Below are 20440 nucleotides of genomic sequence, written 5' to 3'. Positions count from 1 at the left end.
TCCACTGGTACAAAAGTTTCTACTTTTACTTGGCGCGCAATTTTTTTTTATATCATTACTTTTGTAGTACGATTCTACATGGGTTTGCAATGGATAATTTTTCATATGATTCTACATGGGTTTGCAATAGGTAATTTTTTATACTACAATTCTACATGGGTTTGCAATGGGTAATTTTTCACTACTGGCGTGCCCATACTAGGCGCCTTTTTTTACCTTTTTTTTAAAGGTAAGTTTTTATAGGGATATCATTCATTTTTGTATATGATTTAGATTTACTAGGGTTGCTCAAATAATGCCATTTTTTTCAGAAACTATTTATTAAACAGGTTTGAAATGTTTTAAACATACATGGATATTTCTTCTTTTTAAATATATATTTTTTTTTAATATAATCTCAATCAACTTCTATAACCTTATACCAGCACGATACAAGTATATGTATGCCTTTACTGTATCAACTCTTGTTTTTTCTACGTAACCATGTCATCACAGCTTCAATCATCCCCTCATCATCTTCCCAATCTTGTTTCACAGAGATCTTTAAATTATATGTTTAACACAGTTTAGCGATAGCTTCCAATATTTAACTTTTTGAACCACTTAATTAAATGCACTTCGCGAAATACGGTTTGGAAGATGAAGAGGTGTGATTCAAATGTGAAAACATAGAAAGGACAAAAGTTGGTACAGTAAAGGCAAGTAAATACATATAATGTATCGTACTGGCATAAAGAAATAGAAGTTGATTGAGATTACCATGTATATTGTGTATAAATTGTTGAATAAATATTCTGAAAAAATAATGTAGGGGCATTACTTTTTGAGCAACTCTAGTACTATTTCAAAAGATTACAATGTCCTCATTCTGTACCTGTAATGTAAAACACATTTAAATCATTAGAGTACGTACATATATACAAAATATACTGTTTCTTTATTTTATATTAACAATTATATACTTATGAAAGAAATAGTAGGATGGCAGCGTAACAAGAAAGTAATTATTATGAAAGAAATATAGTACATCTCACATATAAGTAGTATTGCATATCACATGTATGTAGTATATTGCATATCACATATATCGTTACCATTTTACTATTTCTTTCATAATAATAACTACTTTTATGCTACGCTACCATCTTATTATTTATTTCATAAGTATATAATTATTGATGTAAAATAAGGAAGCAAATAAAAGCTAATAATAATAAATAATGTAAAGATAATAATGTTATGAATGCTATGAGCTATAAAAATGTATATAAATTCTTTATTATAGCTCATATCATTTATAGCACTATTATCTTTACATTATTTATTATTATTAGCTTTTATTCGCTTCCTTATTTTACATCAATAATTATGTACTTATAAAAGAAATAGTAGGATGGTAGCGTAGCATGAAAGTAGTTATTATTATGAAAGAAATAGTAAAATAAAATGGTAACGATACATGTGATATGCAATATACTACATACATGTGATATGCAATACTACTTATATGTGATATACTATATTTTTTTCATAATAATATAATAATAACTATTTTCTTGTAACCATCCTATTATTTTTTCATAAGAATATAATTGTTAATATTGCTATAAGAAATATAAAATAAAATAATTACTTGATTCTTATAAATCTCATCTTCTTCTTCTATCGATTATGACCCTCTGGCTGGATTTTCTTATAACAAATAAAAACGAGCTAACCGCACACTTAACCTATGTCACATGTCACATATCACATACACGTTATATATATTATATATATATATATATATATATATATATATATATATATATTATACATAACCCCGCACGCTGCTAATATCGCAGAGCGCCACTAACGCCGTCTGTTGTCAAACGTGAGAACTGGACAAGATTACTACTACATGCATCTATTGCATGTGTTGTTTACGTGTGATATACGTGTATGCATGTGTTGTATACGTGTGATTAATAATACGTGTAGCACGATAGATACTACTATGTATGCGTGAACGATGATGATGATGACGTGGACGTTTCTTAAAAGAAATTTTTCATATTTAGACTTTGCATTATGATATTTCCGCTTACAAAGCACGTAGAGCAAAATTAAATACATTTTCATTATATAAATCGAACTCAATCTATCGATTAAGCATAGTAAAAACTCGATCGCTTCAGTCGTTATTAAGCATCCGAATCTATGACTATCTCGAACTGTCCGATTCGCGTAAAGATACACGGTGCCTCGCTTCTGAGAGTCGGCTTCGCCCTAACTAGGCGCGAGACACTACCGTGTCTCTTGATTAATACTTTAATCGTGGAAAAGAATTTATCAATCTGTGATCAATCAAAATATAGGTACCCAGATAGCCAAATCTGTCATGTATTAAAACTGTGTGCTATATATTTTTGCCAGCAAAAAAACTGCAGATTTTATACAAAACTTGTTATATCAGATAATGATAGCAGAACGTTGGCAGAAATGTTATAAAATCTGCTGACATAATTTGGCAGCAAGTCAGTAACAGAAATCAAGCAGGATTTGTATAGAATTATCATAGCAGATTGGTAGTGGAAACCGAGCAGGATTTGCGCAACGCAGTTTGGTGTCAGATTGACGGCAGAAATCGAGCAAGATTTGCGCGCGCACAATCTGATGGCAAATTGACAACAGGATCTACATTTTGCAGTTATTTAATAGTTCCTTCACCTACCGCTATGTGATTTTCTCGCAATCAAATTTCTGTTAAAAATAGATATAAAGTCTGCAAGTCGTGGCTATTAATAAAAGGTCAAAAGTATATTTTTCTATCAGTTTAATTTTTGCTATCTGACAAGTCTAACATGAGAATATTAAACTTATTAGAATCAATAGGATATACATGAAAAATTATCCATTTACTTTCTATTTAAAGCATAAAGCAGAATTTAATTCTCATATAAATTATATCTTAAATTTGATAAATTATATAAATTTAATTATTTTTACAATTTATTTTATTAATTTAATTAATAGATTAAATTGAACATTTAAAATTGCTATGTGAGATATAACTACATACAATATAATATGTTATACATTAAATATCATATTTATGAAAAAAAAATTATAAGTAGCGGATAACACGTCTTATGCATCTGTTATATTCATCGAAAAATATTGAATTTTATTATACTTATATATTCAAATGGCAAGGAACTGTGCAGATCCTGCTCGATTTCCGCCGCCAATCTGCTATTAGATTGCGTTTGACAGATCTGTTCGGTTTCTGCCGCCAATCTGCCATCAAACTATATGTGCAGATCTGCTCGGTTTCTGCCGCCAATCTGCTGTCAGATTTTGCTTACTAACTATGCTAGCAGAATATCATCAATTGCGGACACAGTGGATAGGAATCTGCTGTAAAGTCATGATTAGATCTGCTGTCATACTGTCGACATGCTGTTAACATTTTGCTATCTGGGTAGTTGAACTCATAAATTTGTTATGTGCAACAAGGCATAAATTTTGGTGGCATTTTTATCTTAAATCACATATGTTTTATAATTTCTTATCTGTACAATTGTAAATTAAATCTTTTTTTATTTTAGATCATATATCCCCAAGTAGCAGACAATATTTTTTAAATGTTTTTTTAATGTTTATTTTTCATTAATTGTACATTGTACAACAGATTGTAAAAATAATATTCATTTAATATTTATTAAATATTTATTTTATATTAAATATTTGTTTGAAATAGCAATTAAAGAAAATATTAACATAATGTTTATTTAACATTTATTTAATATTCATTTTTACATTAATTATTTATTGGCAATAATAATTTGAAAAACATTATACCTAATAAGCAGACAATATTTTTTAAATGTATTTTTAATGCTTATTTTTCATTAATTGTACATTGTACAACAGATTGCAAAAATAATATTCATTTAATATTTATTAAATATTTATTTTATATTAAATATTTGTTTGAAATAGCAATTAAAAAAATATTAATATAATGTTTATTTAACATTTATTTAATATTCATTTTTACATTAATTATTTATTGGCAATAATAATTTGAAAAACATTTATGTAATATTTATTAAATCTCTATTTTATATTAATTGCATAAAATATAAGATTTATTAAAATATTTATATATGTGACGTATATATGCCTATATAAACTATATATATGTCTGATAAATCAACCGATTATTAGAGTATAATTCATATGGAATATTAGAATTAGAACATACATATAAATATTTTATATTTTTGATAAAGTGTAATATGAGTGAATATGATAAAGTGTAATATAAGTGAATATATGCAAAGTGTATTGATAATAATTGATTTTTAAAAATTCAAAAATATATAAAAAAAACTAAAAAGTAATTATATAAAAAGCTAAAAAGTAAGTATATAATTAATACAATTTTTTGTATATAGGAAACACTTATTAACAACGTTTATTAACAACTAATTATAAAATTTATTTCCATATTAAAAATAAAATCAGTTTTCATTTCCCGCCTTTTATATAATTCGTCCGCCGTTGCGCGTTCGCCGCGTACACAGAAACCTAACTTTAGTGACAAAGCTATAACTACTACGATGAAGTCTTTTGTCTTTTATCGTTTGTCGTTTGTCGGTTGGTCACTCATCAGAACCTTGTTGGCCACGTGTGTCGGGCATAGAAAGAAGAGAACGGAATATATGCGGAAAATCACAGATACACACGTTTATATATTTACAAAATATCAATATCAATAAGACACCACTGCTTAAGTAAAAGGTAAGTCATCGGTATTCTGTTAAAAGTAAATTAATAGCAGATTATGTGATTTTTTGTAACCTATTTAGATTATACGCGTATAGGTTATGTATTTTTGATTTATCTACAAATTTTTTTTTTCAACAATTTTTACATATATTTTCTATTTATTTATAGAGCATTTACGACATAGAGTCTATTTATTAGAGTATACAATAAATTACTGTAACGGCATATGATACAATTTTTCGTGCTACCTTGTATGCAAATTAATAAATTATAAATATATAATTATAAATTATAAATGCAGCGTGCTATTTGTTCAAGTATTTCGTAAATATGTATTTTTAAATCGATGTTTAATTTTATAGTTTGTCGTTTGTCGGTTGTGTGTGGCCACTCATCAGAATCTCGTTCACCACGTGTGTTGGGCAAAGAAAGAATAAGAGAACGGAATATATACATATACGGGAAATCACAGATATACACACGTGTATATATTTACATTTAAAATATCTCTCAATATCAAGACACCACTGCTTAAGTAAAAGGTAAGACATCGGTATTCGGTTAAAAGTAAGTTAACAGCAGATTATGTGATTTTTTTGTAACCTATTTAAATTATACGTATAGCTTATTAATTTTTTATTTATCTACAAATTTTTTCTTTTAACAATTTTTTACATATATTTTCTATTTATTTATAGAGTATTTACGACAGAGTCTGTTTATTAGAGTATACAATAAATTACTGTAACGGTATATGATGCAATTTTTGATGCTACTTTGTATACAAAGTATTAAATTATAAATGCATAAATTATAAATATATAATTATAAATTATAAATGCAGTGTGCTATTTGTTCAAGTATTTCGTAAATATCTTGTATATTCAAATAGATGTTTAATTTTATGGTTTAATTTTATGATTTAATTTTATGGTTTAATTTTTATGATATTTAGGAGTATATTTGCTTAAGGAGATTAAAATAACAAACCTTATATTTATTAAATATATTTCTAGTTTTTTCAAGAATATGCCAAAAGATATACCTTTTTATAAGCTTTCCAAGAGAGCCAAAATACGGAATCTGAAGAATGCTGAGAATGTAGAACCAAATTCAACTGATTCTTCAATGGAATTTGATGAGCATATTCCGCAATCACATATTTCATTGCTTACAAGTAATAGTTCCGAAATACCAGATTTTCTTTCTCTTCAAGAAGAATTCAGACTTTCTAATGATTTTGAATCTTCTCATCATTCTCATCATTCTGAACTTTCTCAGTCTTCCGAACTTATTCATCATTCTGAATATTTTGATAATTGTGAATGCTCTGAACACTCTGAATACTCTGAAGACTCTGAAGACTCTGAATGCTTTGAACACTCTCAATGCTCTGAATACTCTGATTTTGAATATTGGGATAATGAAAATTGTAGACAAGATAATACTTTAGATGACGACTCTGAAAATCTTCCACATTCATCATCTAATTCGAGCAGTTCTTAGTCTAACAACAATTCAAAAATACTAAAATTTCTTCACGGTTGGGCTTTAAAGCATAATATAACTCACAAAGCTATTTCAGATTTACTTCACGGTTTAAAAGAGAATCACGAATGTTTTGCCGATGAATCAGAATCCACATTCTCTGTCGATGCACGAACATTATTGAAAACAGAAGTAAAATTAATTTAAAAAGTTGTTGATTCTGGCTTTATATTCACATTGGATTACAAAAACAATTATTAAAAATTATTCCTAAGAATTTGAAAACCATTGATTCTTTTAAGTTATTAATAAATATTGATGGATTACCTCTGTTCAAAAGCTCGTCTGATCAAGTGTATCCTATATTATGCACTGTAGTATCCATTCCAGAATTACGTAACAAAGTGTTTCCTATAGGAATATATTACGGTCAAGAAAAACCTACAAATTTAGAAGATTACTTTAAAGATTTTATTTCAGAAATTATCAGTCTGCATGAGAATGGCCTTCATTTTGAGAATCACATTGCACAGTTAGATGGTGTATATTTTGTTTGCGATGTCCCAGCAAAAAGTTTGGTAATGGGAATAGTATCGCATACTGGTTTTTATTCCTGCACTAGGTGCACTGTTCGCGGTGTTACATCAGACAATCGACGAATCTTTATTGATTTAGAGAGTCCTGCTCGCACTTGTGAGGATTTTCTACAATGGAGAGATCCGATGTCGTAGAGATACTCCTCTTACTAATATTACAGGGTTAGATTTTGTATATCATTTTGTTCTTGATTATATGCATCTGGAATGTCTTGGCATTATGCGTTCAATGATGAATATGTGGTGCAAAGAAGCAATTCCTCATAGATTTTCGGCTGCTCAAATTGAATTGGTATCAAATCTTCTTGTTCAATTTCAATGCTATATTCCTAGAGAGTTTGCAAGAAAACCTAGAGAGCTATACATTGTTTTACGGTGGAAAGCAACGGAATTTAGATTATTTTTTTCTGTATATAGGGCATATTGTTCTGAAAAATGTTCTAAGCGATGAAAAATATATTCATTTTTTGGAATTTCATTTTGCAATGAGAATTTTATTAAATCCAAATCTTTGTAAAAAACAAGAACTTTGTCAATTTGCCAAAGCTCTTTTAAAACATTTTGTTCAATCGACTGCAATATTGTACAATCAAAATTTTATTACCCATAATTTCCATAACAACATTCATCCCAGCTAACAATACAACGTCGAAATGACGTGAAAAATACGTAATTTTGATGACGATAACGTCATGTGACTTAAATGGTACGTAATTTTGACGTGATTTTAGATACTAAAATGGTACGTCATTATTATTACATCAAAAAGACGTACCATTAACGTCGAATATATGAATGTGTTTTGTATGTAGAAATAATGACATGGCATTGTTCGCGCGCTATATATTTTTATGAGATTTTTAATTTCTTAGTTATTATAAGCTATTATAAACTATTATAAAAAACAATTAACAAAAAACTATAAATTATAGTCATTTTGACGTAATTTAATGTTAAAATGACGTCAAAATGACTAATTTTACTACTTGAGTTATTGTCGCGCGGTAAGAAGCGACGCGGTAGCCAATCAACGTACCGTTCTTTAATAAGAGCTTTTAATGAGAGCTAAAAGTTTATTGGTTACCGCGTCGTCGCTTCTTACCGCGCGGCAAGCGTTTCCACATCCCGTGCACCGTGCAGGCAGAAGCCACATGTATCATGTGCTTGAAGTTATTTTTTATAAGTAAATTATTTAAGTAAGAAATTTAAATTGTGCTTAAGTTTAAGTTTGTACATTATAAAAGTGTATTTCAACACCAATGTAAGGTAAGCTATAAATATATTTTTGTATTATTTTGCATAACTTTAGATATATACGCATGAATTAAAAATGTGAGGTTATATTCTATATTTATTATTCATTTTAAAAAATTTAATTAATATAAATGCAGCCTTTATAATTGTTGATACACATAGATATGGCATTCGTAGGAGTGGAATTTTGTACAGAAGCAAATAATGATGAAAGTTTGGCTATTATTCACTCACAGTGGTTCACACCACGAAAACAAGAAGTACTTTGGCCACCTGTTAAAACACAGGACAATTTTAATAAATTACTAAAAAAAAAGGGAAAATACCGACAGAAAAATGGCAAATATATAAAATAAAAAAAGTTCTTTTTACAACTGGTAAGAACAATATAACATTCTGTTTAAAAATTAGTTATACATATAATTATTGATTTTATATATATTTTTAGATCATTTTGAAAAAGCAAAAGAAAAGCTGGAAAAATATGAATGGACATCGGATATCGCAACCGATGACAATGAAAATATTATTGGAAAAAGGAATATAACAAAACCAAAAAAGTATAAAACAACATCGTCTGAATCTTCTGATGAAGAATCGACAACAGCAACTATCAATAAAAAGATACCTCCGAGGCCTCCTAAAATTGTGAAGAATACTTTATATAATAAATCCAATATAGTTAAAGCAGTGAGTGCACATTCATCACCATTATCTCAGACACATTTAAAAGAAACATCTACTCCCGTCAATATCATTCAGGAAGTAACAACAAATACGGAAGAAGAGCTTCAAAATGGTAATACATCACTTTCTACATAAAATTTATTTACACACACATAATTATATTTCATAATTTATTTACAGGAAGTGTTTCAAACGTTATAAATAATACCACAGTTCTTTTGAAAGCACTTGTTTTTATTAAGCAACAGAATCGACAAATAATACAACAAAACGAAGAAATTCTTAAAATATTAATAAATAAGGAACGTCCTCAGGGCCCAAATTTTCAAGAACCAAATTTACCCGTAGAACTCCCTTTGAAAAATTGTGAGGAAGTGATTAGTCTTCATGAGCATATAAGTGACAACGAGAATTTTTCTGAATTGGTATGCTATTCAAGTGTTTTTTAAAAATATAAGTCTTTATAAAGATTATATATAAACAATTATATTTGTAGGTATCATATTTGTCAACATTAGGAGGCCATGATGTTACTTCAAAAACAAACGCTATTTTGAGGAAGATTCTTACTAATGAAGTGGCATCTCACTACAGTTTTCTTGGTAGCAAAAACAATAAGAAAGCATTTTCAACAATAAATTTAAATCGAGCAGTAATCAGTAAGTTTTTTTTACTTTAATTCTTATTTTGCTTTTTAATTTTTTTTTATTAGTGTTTTATTATTTAAAATTTTAATTTAAGGAGCAGTTCAAATTGCAATACCACAAACATCAGAAAATGATGTAACTGTTTGCATTAAAAACTGGTTGAAACATTCGCCTCAACGTCTGTCATTGCAGTTAAAAAGACAAAATAATCAGTGAAGAAAAATTCTCTATTTGTGCAATTACGCTAATTATAATTTTTCTTTTTATTTGTTATTATTTTATTATATAATTATTTTATTTCTATAATTATGTCTACATATAAGTGCAATCGTAAAAGCAAAATATTCGTTACTAACAGACATTTATACCGAAGGACAGAAAAGGAAGTTAATGAAATTGTTTCATATTTAAATTCAAACAGTAAAAGTAAAATGCGGAAAGAAATAGTAGCAGAAACATTGAAAGAATCATTTTCGCAACTTGATAATCTCCGTACATGTAAATCTCCAATCATGGTAGACTATACTGACGCATATTTATCAACAAGTGATGTCAGCAACATTGACTTTTTTAATACATCTTCTGATTTTATTGAAGAAATAAGTAATGATACTGCAGAATCTGTACAAAATACACGTACAGTACAGGAATCTCACAACTGTAGTTCAATTGTAGATGCTATAAGGATGTAGGCATTGACAAATTCGAATGTTTCTCATGCATCAATTAGTTCATTACTTAGTATCTTACATCCATTTCACCCAGAACTGCCTCTCGATGTTAGGACGCTTTTAAAGACTTCGTCATTCAAATTTAATATCAAAGAATTGAAAAATGGACAATTCATTTATCTTGGCATTGAAAATGCGTTAAAGACACATCTTTTTAAGAACTCTAATTTTTCAGAAGATATTATTAAACTTATTATTAATATAAATGGATTATGCTTATTTAAAAGTTCTAGTATAAATTTGTGGCCAATTTTAGGAATGGTGCAAAATTCTGTTCGGAAACCATTTGTGATTGGAATTTTTTGTGGAATATCAAAATCACAACCACTATCTGATTTCTTGAATGATTTTGTAATTGAATTATCGCATTTGTTTGCTAATGGCTTTCAATTTGCAAAAAGACATTATAAAGTACAGATTCATTCATTTGTTTGCGATGCCCCTGCGCGATCGTATTTAAAATGTGTGAAATCACACGGCGGTTACTCTTCTTGTGAAAAATGTATTGTGCATGGTGATTATTATGTAAAGAAAGTAAAACGAAAATTCTCGAACAAGACAGGTATGAAAGGAAAGGTAATACTAAAAAATGTAGACGAAAAGCTAAGAACAGACGAATCATTTCGATGTAAACGAGATGAAGAGCATCATTTAAGCGATACACCTTTATTAAAATTAAATATTGGACTTGTTACTTGCTTTCCAATAGATTACATGCACAACGTATGCTTAGGGGTAACTCGCAAACTTTTAACTTGTTGGATGAAAGGAGATTTAAATGTACGATTATCAAGTCGCGAAATAAATACCATTTCTGAAAAAATGGTTGCATTAAAAAAGCATTTTCCGCAAGAAATAAATAGAAAACCTAGGCCACTAAGTGAAATTGCGCGTTTTAAGGCCACTGAATTTCGTTCTTTTTTACTATATTTAGGGCCAGTTGTGCTTGCAGAAACTTTAAATGTTTCATTTTATGAACATTTTCTACTTTTTCATTTCTCTATAGTTATCTTGTGTTCTGACAAACACATATCAAATCACGGTTGTGAATTAGTTTCTAAAATGCTGAAGACTTTTGTAAAACATTGTGAACATTTATACAGCCCTGAATTTATGGTATACAATGTTCATTCTCTCATACATTTACCAACTGATGTAGAAAAATACGGACAACTTGATAACTTTTCTGCTTTTCCCTTCGAAAATTTTCTAGGACAGTTATCGCGACTTGTAAAATCTCCTAAACAACCATTAGTACAACTTTGTAATAGGATTGCAGAATATGATTTATTGAAGAACAAAGAAAATAATACACAGATATATCCTAAATTAGAAAAGGAACATTGCGTTGGACCAATACCAAATACATTAACTTCGTTTTCTGCCCAATACAAAAAAGTTTATTTTAAAGATTTTATATTAAAAATTTATTCACATTCTAAGGCTAATTGTTATTGCCTCATTAAATCAAATGTTGTTCAAATACATAATTTTATTAAATTAAAACATGGAGCAACTATCGTAGTAGGAAAAATGTTTGGTAAATATGGTTCATTATATAACTATCCATTTCATTCACAGGAATTAGATATTTTTGTTGTTGAACAACTATCTGATTTAAAAATGTGGCAATTAAATGATATAGACGCTAAGTGTTTAGTTTTTCCTTATAAAGAAAAATATATTTCTTTTCCTTTATTACATACAAATCATTATTAGAAATTTATAATTTAGAAAGTTAAAAAACTATATATTTTAATTTTGTAAAACAAATAATATATTAAATATTATGTGTTTCTTTTGTATGAATAATATAAAATATATTTAAAGACAATATATTGCGTTTTCATTTATTTCATCCAACTGACGTTAATAAAACCTTCAAAAAACGTTCCTAAGACGTCTAAAAGACGTCATTTTTACGTAACTTGTCGACGTCATTATGACGTTGCAAAAATGACGTCAATAGACTGTGACATAATAACATTATAGGTACGTCGAAATGACGTCCAATTCATGTTACTAAAAACGTTTGCGGGTCGAAAAAAGCACATCATTTTGACGTCACCTTGTTAGCTGGGATTATATATGTGTTTATTATGTGCTTCAATGCAATATTTACTTTGTAAACACTTTGCAATAAAATACTTTGTGCAATAAATAGCATTTATTGTATAACTAAATAGTTTTTTATTAATTAATATTTAATATATTTAAAAATTACATTTCGGGATAAAAAAGACGTCATAAAAGACGTCATCAAATAACGGCTTTATGACGTATATGTAATGACGTCAATAGTCTGTGACATTAGTCCGTCACTTTTCGGTCATAAATACGTCATTTAACACGTGATTTTTGGTCCAGAATGACCAGAATATGACGTCAAAATGACGTATGCTTGCTACCTGGGTCTTTGTAGCATTATCTTTACGGCTGTGGTATGTACTGGTATTGATTTTATAATAGAATTGTAAATTTGGCATTGTATAATATTATAACCGCATTTTTATTATTATAATAATTATTTTTTTTTAAATTAATAAATAAACGGGCTAATAAGAGCCGAGCGCGGATAGAAGCGCGACAAAAAAAAAAGAAACGAACTTATAGTTACAAAGTTAATTTATTCAAACGTTTCGGTCCCTGATTCGGGCCATCCTCAGTAAGCTGTACAAACATAAAATAAAAATAAAAGGTAAAAAATACAAAATTGAAAAAATGGCAAAAATTATTTAACAAAAAACGGTGAGGCGATGGTAAACAGAAATTTAGTATAATTATAATAAAAAGGAGGATCAACATGAGATAAAGAATAATTAAAATTAAAGATAGAAACAATACGTACATAAAAGAAAGAAAGAATGATTCATAAGAATCGTGCGGCAAAAAACGGCGAAGAGCCCCGCAGCCAATGTATAATCGCAACAGCGTCACCTCTCATCGTTACCAAACGGAAAGAGTACGTTTGTGAATGCATATTATTGCAAACCTGTGTTGATTAAAGAAAAATTGATCGAGCTAACAAAGAAACACGAAAGAAAGAGGCAACTTACCGATGCTAGAAAACACAGAGGCATACGGGAACGTGACATATACTCGCACTTGTTAAACGATACATCGCGACTGGTCTTTAAATGGAAAGATGAGATCGAGACAATAATATAAACACAGAACTGAGGTCAACCGAAAACAGATGATAAATGAGCGCACGCTTGGCTTTAGATATTATACATATGTTCTATCATCGGGAAATATATATGGTCTAAACACTCCGTGTCATTTTGTAAATTGATGCTATTTTTTTGTAATTTAATGTGAATCATTTCGGACACGAGTCTTTTCCCTAGAATCGGCTCCTCATCCAGGATCTCCACGCTGTTCCAATCAAACTCATGGTTTAGAAGTCTATGGTCTGTTATGACGGAGCGCTGCGTCGTGTTTCTATTGATGTGGTTGCGGTGTTCGCTTATTCTCGTTTTTAGGAAACGGCGCGTTTGACCGACATAAGAATTATTTTTTTTAATTTTAATATTGTATATTGCAGCACTTGTTCTGGTAATTATTATTACAAATATGTGTAGTGCACGAAAAATTGTATCAAAACGACATAGTAGGCGGATTATTGCCAATGAAACCGATATAGATATTGCAGGATGTTTGGATCATCTTTTAGAGTTTAATACTGTCAATACTAATAACAATAATTGTTCTTACAATTTAGAAGATTTGCATACAATTAACAGTGAAAAAAATCATATGTTAAATATAAGTACTAATGAGATAAATAACGTAAATATTGAAATTTCATCTTTCGAGAATCATGAATGCAATAATATTCAAATAGATACAAGTGATTTTCATAATCCTATCGTTGAAAATATAAATGAAATTAAAGAGAATATCAATTCAATTCAACATTCAATTCAAATTCAATCTTTTCTAGATTAATGTGTTTAAACTCGTTGATGGAAATACAGCTCATATCATGATTCGTAACATATTAAAAAAGGCGACAACTAATGTGTTTGCCCAAAATTTTAGTTGGGCTGGGAAAAAAAATAAACGCAGTTTCAAAGACTTGGGCCTTGCAGGAGTGGTTATACGTGAGTTCATATTTTAAAGTAAATTATTAAAATTAATTTATTTTAAATTAAATCAAATTTTCAAATAAAATAAAAGTTTTGTTTAAGACACTATATGTATATAATTAATTTTATTGCATTTATATTTGTGAAACACTTTTATAGAAGCTGTTCGTACAACATTTAGCCACATGACTGACAGCGATATTGCAGAGTATACATCAAAATGACTGGCTCAAGCTTCTTTAAGGAATCAAAGAGAATGGTATATTTGTTTAATACGACAAAAACATCTTTAATTATTTATTAAAAGATATTTTTAATTGCATTTGTGAAAAAATGTACAAAAATGTTATTTTTTTAAATAATACTGAATTTTTTATCATATTTATAATTTAATTTAATATTATTCTATAAATAAAAATTACTTTCTAATTTTTTTACATAGATGCAATATATATGTATATTTTTTATTGCATTTTATGAAAAATATCATAACAATTTTGTGTTTATATATGTGTGTAAAGTTATTTAGCTATTTTTTAAAATTCTTGTCTTTCAATTTATTTCAGCAAAACTAAAAAAATTCAAAAAAATGACGACAAGTCCGATGATTCTCTGACCTCGCATCTAGCATGATGGATAAGAATGCAAATCCTGAGACAAAGGGCGAATTAAACGGTGCAAAATTAAATGCTCCATCAAACAGCGCGGTTGATAAAATGAGATGCAATATGAATCTTCGACATTGAGGAACGCTGAATCCTCGTCGGTTCTGTGCGAAAGCGACATCATCGAGGAAACGAGAACGCGCGAGCGCAACATCGTGGGAAAAGTCAATCCGGAAAAATTGCGGCTTCTGCGATGCGATTCGAAAATTGATCTCGTGATTAATATTAAATAATTTATGCTCACTTTTCTTGTTTAATATATTATGGAAATATTCATTTAACTTTTGATTGTTCTAAAAAATTCTTAAGTATAACCGAGAAATATTCGTTTTGCTCTACTGCATCTATTTAGATTTCTTATTGTGTTTTTATTCATGAAAAATTTTTTTTTCCTTTTTTGTTATTAATTTTTTATAGAGCATTTTTGACTAGCATTATTAGTTGATAGTATACATAATGGTACATAAGTTTAATTAAAATAATTTTCACAGGATGTTAAAAAAAGGGTAAAATATTTTAAGGGAATTTAGTATCCCAAAAAACAAGTCGACATATTTTACTCTTTTTTTCAACACCCTGTATGTTTTGTTTATTATAATAGTAAGTTTGTTTTCTTTATCATAAAAAATTTAAATTCTATACTTGAAAGTTTGTTAAGACACAAATATTTTTATTATATATAGATATACATTATAGGTATACATTGTAATGCAATAATGTACGCAATGTGTGCAATAATATATAAAAATTATATTTACTTAATAATATAAAGATAATATAAAAGAAAATAATATATAACAAAAAATTATATGTTAGGAAATAAAAATATATAATTCAAATTATATAAAAATAAAGATTTATAATAAATTGTAAATTTCTTGATATCTAATCAAATTTTTATTTAAAATGTTTCCTTATATATATATATATATATATATATATATATATATATACACATGCATAGATTTTAGTACTTTTTTTTATTATATGTTTACATATAGTAATCTAGTTTAGTAATATCTATATTTCTAATTACTAACTTTAAATGTCGAATGTAAATGCTACATTTTACTGATGTTATTATAATATCATCAATTTGTTTCATAACATCAGCATAATAAACTAACATTTACTTGACGACATTTAAAATTAGTAATTATAGGTATATAAATATATACAGATATTATTAAATTAAATTACTATAAGTGAACATAATAATGAAAGCGCGTAGTAGTATATTAAAATAAAAAATATTATTTAATATTATTTAAAATATATTGCACCGTAATGTTACCATAGTATTACATTGTAATGTTACCATAGTATTATATTGTAATATTTCCAAAGGCGGACATTTTACTGTTGCTGCAATCTTGTAACATTGCAGAAACATTTCGCAACTTCCATGCAATATTACAATGTTTCAATGTTACATCTATGCAATGTTTCTGCAATCATTCGGTGCTGTATGGGAGTTATTGATTTATTACAGAATATATTATTAATTTATTCACGGAATTATTTAGCATTTTTATGTATATGTGTAGTTGTAAAATAATTGATATTTTCAATATTTAAAAATTCTTAAAGTTAATCGCCTTTAAAAATATATTTTTTAAAATAATTTTTATATATTCTAATATAATATAAAAAAAAATCATATCGATAGACTTGAACTTGAGTCTTCAGGGTGACAGACCGAACACCTTGCATTGAGCTATTTATAATATGTTATTCGTATGTTCTTTACATCATGATTTATATGGAGCAAGTATTCTTATACAGTAACATCAATATAATCAAAAAGTAATTAAGTAATACATATTTGTTAGCCTATAAATCTACAATTGCCACAACATGTTAGACAAGAATTAATACTCGTTCTCTCCTTGTCTCTCTATCGTGCTGAAGATACATATAAAATATCGATGAAAAAGTACAAGTAAAAAAGCAATAAATTGCCAAGTCTAATAAGCGCCCGTGCTTACATGCTGTATATTAGTTCACTCTGCAAATTATTATTTTATCATTATTATTTATCATTGTACAATTTGGAGACATATATTTAAATTTTTCATACTATTTGTATATATATACGCACATATGTGCATAAAAGCATATATAAAATTTACAAAAAGTGGATGCTTATTAGCCTTGCTACATTCCTGCCTTCTACTACGGAAGGCCAGAAAGCATTTTCAGGCCGTATCTCGCGTGTAGCATCGACACGGTAGAGGAACAAGGATAACGTGATTATCGATCCTTGTCTCTCTACGGTGCGTCCACGTGAGCGATGCAATGGTGTTTGTACGTATACGGACATACACCACTACATAAAACCTGAGAATTTGTTTCTCAGCGTTGGCAACACTGAAACCGGAGTTTCGCGTTGTCACCGCGCGAGGTCTCCAACGTCAATTCGGAGTCTATCCGGTCCGCCTGCCGACCCACCTGCCGTACAAAAATTTTAGTCGTAATCGTAAGGCCGTAAGCAAATCGTCCAATCATAGAGAAGAATTATCATAACGTAATAAGAATGCTTGACTGTGATTGGACGATTTGCTTACGGCCTTGCGATTACGATTAAATTTTTTGTACGTGCAATGGCCTTTAGGGTCGGCAGGCGACATGGTGGAGACCTCCAGCGGCCGGCCGGGAACTACGGATTCGTTTATTCCATATTTTAGCCAAAATACTGAATGCATCTCATTAAAATCATGATATTTATAATCAGTAGACTTGTCCGCAAGTCGGTAAAGAGCTATTTTTTTGAAAAAAAGATGAAAATAAAATTTACATAAAACTTGGGGAAATGCGCAGCTAGCAGCGGGTAAGGTTGGGTTAGCTGCGAGTCCATATTTAATTTATTATAAATTTTTAAGAGCGAAAATGCAAACTCCGGCTCTTTACCGACTTGCTTCATTATATAAAGAATATATTTTAAAAAATTTCACGAAGCTATGTAACTTCTTCGATGTAAAATCTGGAATAAACGAATCTCACTAGATCTATAAGGAGCAAAAGTCATGGGGAAATTTCTATGGTAACATACTGACAGCTTGACAAAGAGAGAGTATCATTCTGTCTTCGTCTTTCTTGTATTTGATTGTAACGTCAATATAAGTTGCTTTCCTTTTACATGAAAACTCAGATAATTCTCACTTGTGACGTCATAACTCAGTTGAATGCACGTTCCTTTTGATGCTGAGAAAGTGAGATTCAACTGAGTTTCTGCACACGATCGAGACCGTGTGCTTTATTGAGTTTAATAGACTCACATTAAAAGTAAGGTTATGCACCTGTATTATTAGAGTTAAGACATCCAAAGTTTTCATGTAAAAGGAAAGCAACATTGTTGTGCTTGGTCATCAAAATAAGCAGGTAAGTACAAAATCTATAAAATACATAACTGAATAATTCAGTATTACTTGAGTGAAAATGGAAAGCAATTGTTAAAGTTATAAATAATTATTGTGTGATAAGTAAATAATCTTGTAAATAATTTTAGTTATGTCGTATCTTTTACTGCGAATAGCAAATGGATGGATTACTAACGATGATGGTGATTTTTATGTGGAAGACACCGGTAAGTATTAAGGAATAAATAATCCGTGTACAATATATTCTGTTAATATTTATTCTGTTAATGTATTTTAGAGCAAAAATGCAGAATGTGGGTTCCAAATAATTTAATAGGATTTCATGAAAAAAATAATGAACCATATTTTAAAAATCAAGGAAGTGATAACATTAAAAAAACTATAAAAATTGTTGACATAAGCCATGAGTTTGAAGAAGCAAGTGTAAACGATGTTGAAAAATCATTTCAATGTGAAGGAAGTAGTGTGATCGAAATTGAAAATTTAGACACCACGAAAGACACTACAAAAGAAAAAAGAAATACCTGGTCTGTAAATAAAACTCGTGCTTTAATAGCAGCTGTAGAAGCACGTTATGATGATATGCATCACGTACATAAAAGAAAAACGTTTTGGTCAATTATTAGTGAAGAACTTACTAGTCAAAATATTGAAGTAAGTGAAATTACTTATACAATTAATGTTAATAATAAAAAGTAATTAAACTTTGTTTTATTGTTGTTGCTCTTTCAAATGATTGCTTTGTGAATGTCTGAATTATATTTATATATCATATTGATTATAATGGCTAAAATATTTGCTTTAATTTTTAGGTTTCCGAATTGGCATGCAAAAAAAAGTGGCAAAATTTAGTGCGTACCTATAAAAATACTAAAGATGTAAAATCTAGAACGGGAAGAGGTCCTGTGAAATTCACTTTTTATGATAGATTGGATGAATTATTGGGTGATTCACCATCGAATGCAAGCCCACATTCATTAGATGTTGACGAATTGCAATCGCAAGACACTCAAGTCGAACCAACACTGGATTTTGATTCCGACACCAGCTCAGCAAGACCTTCTTGTTCCAGTGATTCATCTTGTACGCAAAAAAGAAAAAATCCATCAATGGAACTAGTAAAAGTAAAAAAGAAATTTTTTGAAGAAAAAATGGAGAAAATTAAAGAAAAAGAAATCAGCAGAAAATTTTATGTTGGAGAAAACTTGAAATACAAAAAAGAAAAGCTAGATCTATATAAAGAAAAACTGGAAATGGAAAAGAAAAAAATAAAGGCATTAGAAGACTTACAGAAGATTTTAAAAGAAAAAAATTATAATTGTTAGTATTATAAAACTTCAATCGAAGTTTGATGCTCAGTCCAGTTTATTTCAAGTTTTTTTAGTTTTTTTATTTTATTTCAATAATAGCACACGCAGAGTGCTATTATACTTGATATTTAAATAACATTTAAATAGTAAAATTAAAGAAATATTAAGTTCGAATTTATTTAGGGCTGCTTTCGCGACAGAATCCAAATGATTTAGATTAAAATGATCAGTGTGCTGTAATTGGTCAAATCTGAAATTTCATTATAATTGCAATAATGAAATTTCAGATTTGACCAATCACACCGCACGGATCATTTTAATCTGGATCATTTGGATTCTGTCTCGAAAGCAGCTTAGAATGTTGATTTTTTGTTTATTATTTTAAAAAGAATGTTATTTAAAGAATTATCTTAACATAAACAAAATACTAAAGTTAAAGAAATTTTGTTATAATTTATTTAAAATGTTTATTTTCTATTAATTTGACAAGAATGTTATTTTTCTGAAAAGAAAGATTAAAGGAGATTTATGTTTGTTTCTTATTAACAAAATCGTTATATTAATAAATAAGAAAGACTGAATAAGTTAAGTTAAAATACAATTTTTATTTGTCTATTTTTCGTAAATATACATATCTAAATAAACATTTTCGCAAAAATTTCGTCTCTTCTGGAATAGTTTTCATTTATACCACTAACTTCTGTTGCATCTATCATATTCGCATTACCCTCATTATTATTATCGACATCTAATTCGTCCTGATTATCCAAACAAATATTATGTACCACAGCAGCAGCTACTATGCATTTTACTAT

General features: G+C 28.6%; 2 protein-coding genes and 1 long non-coding RNA gene across 4 annotated transcripts; all 3 read left to right on the top strand.

Annotated features, from left to right (window-relative positions):
* The first annotated feature begins 4646 nt into the window (after positions 1 to 4646).
* On the top strand, positions 4647 to 6510 carry LOC145937502 (uncharacterized). Its single transcript, XR_014425569.1, has 3 exons — positions 4647 to 4788; positions 5139 to 5318; positions 5793 to 6510. It is a non-coding gene; the product is annotated as an uncharacterized LOC145937502 (long non-coding RNA).
* Positions 6511 to 8567: 2057 nt separating this feature from the next.
* LOC145937457 (uncharacterized) lies at positions 8568 to 10091 on the top strand (the record flags this gene model as incomplete). Its single annotated transcript, XM_083040476.1, has 4 exons — positions 8568 to 8913; positions 8982 to 9226; positions 9298 to 9460; positions 9543 to 10091. Coding segments are annotated over 4 exons (876 nt in total), but the record flags the coding sequence as incomplete, so codon positions are not given.
* Positions 10092 to 18009: 7918 nt separating this feature from the next.
* Positions 18010 to 20127, top strand: LOC145937298 (uncharacterized). Of its 2 annotated transcripts, none has more exons than XM_083040271.1 (4): positions 18010 to 18316; positions 18471 to 18521; positions 18593 to 18969; positions 19128 to 20127. In XM_083040271.1, exons 3-4 carry the CDS (start codon positions 18607 to 18609, stop codon positions 19638 to 19640), a joined length of 876 nt encoding a protein of 291 aa, XP_082896397.1. In that variant the 5' UTR covers positions 18010 to 18316; positions 18471 to 18521; positions 18593 to 18606; the 3' UTR covers positions 19641 to 20127. The 2 variants fall into 2 exon arrangements, with proteins under 2 accessions (XP_082896397.1, XP_082896395.1); XM_083040269.1 differs by having other exon boundaries at positions 18444 to 18521.
* Positions 20128 to 20440: the final 313 nt, after the last annotated feature.

Source organism: Prenolepis imparis, unplaced genomic scaffold (assembly GCF_030444845.1).
Source record: "Prenolepis imparis isolate NDT839.2.m4 unplaced genomic scaffold, iyPreImpa1.0 SCAF_6, whole genome shotgun sequence".
NCBI classification, from domain to species: domain Eukaryota; kingdom Metazoa; phylum Arthropoda; class Insecta; order Hymenoptera; family Formicidae; genus Prenolepis; species Prenolepis imparis.
This window is presented reverse-complemented; position numbering and strand designations above follow the sequence as displayed.

Excerpts from the sequence above, each read along its gene's own strand:
- LOC145937298 (XM_083040269.1), top strand. The coding sequence starts at position 18,446 with ATGTCGTATCTTTTACTGCGAATAGCAAATGGATGGATTACTAACGAT. Across the intron at positions 18,522-18,592 it reads TTTTTATGTGGAAGACACCG|AGCAAAAATGCAGAATGTGG; the intron begins GTAAGTATTAAG and ends AATGTATTTTAG. Across the intron at positions 18,970-19,127 it reads TTACTAGTCAAAATATTGAA|GTTTCCGAATTGGCATGCAA; the intron begins GTAAGTGAAATT and ends TTTAATTTTTAG.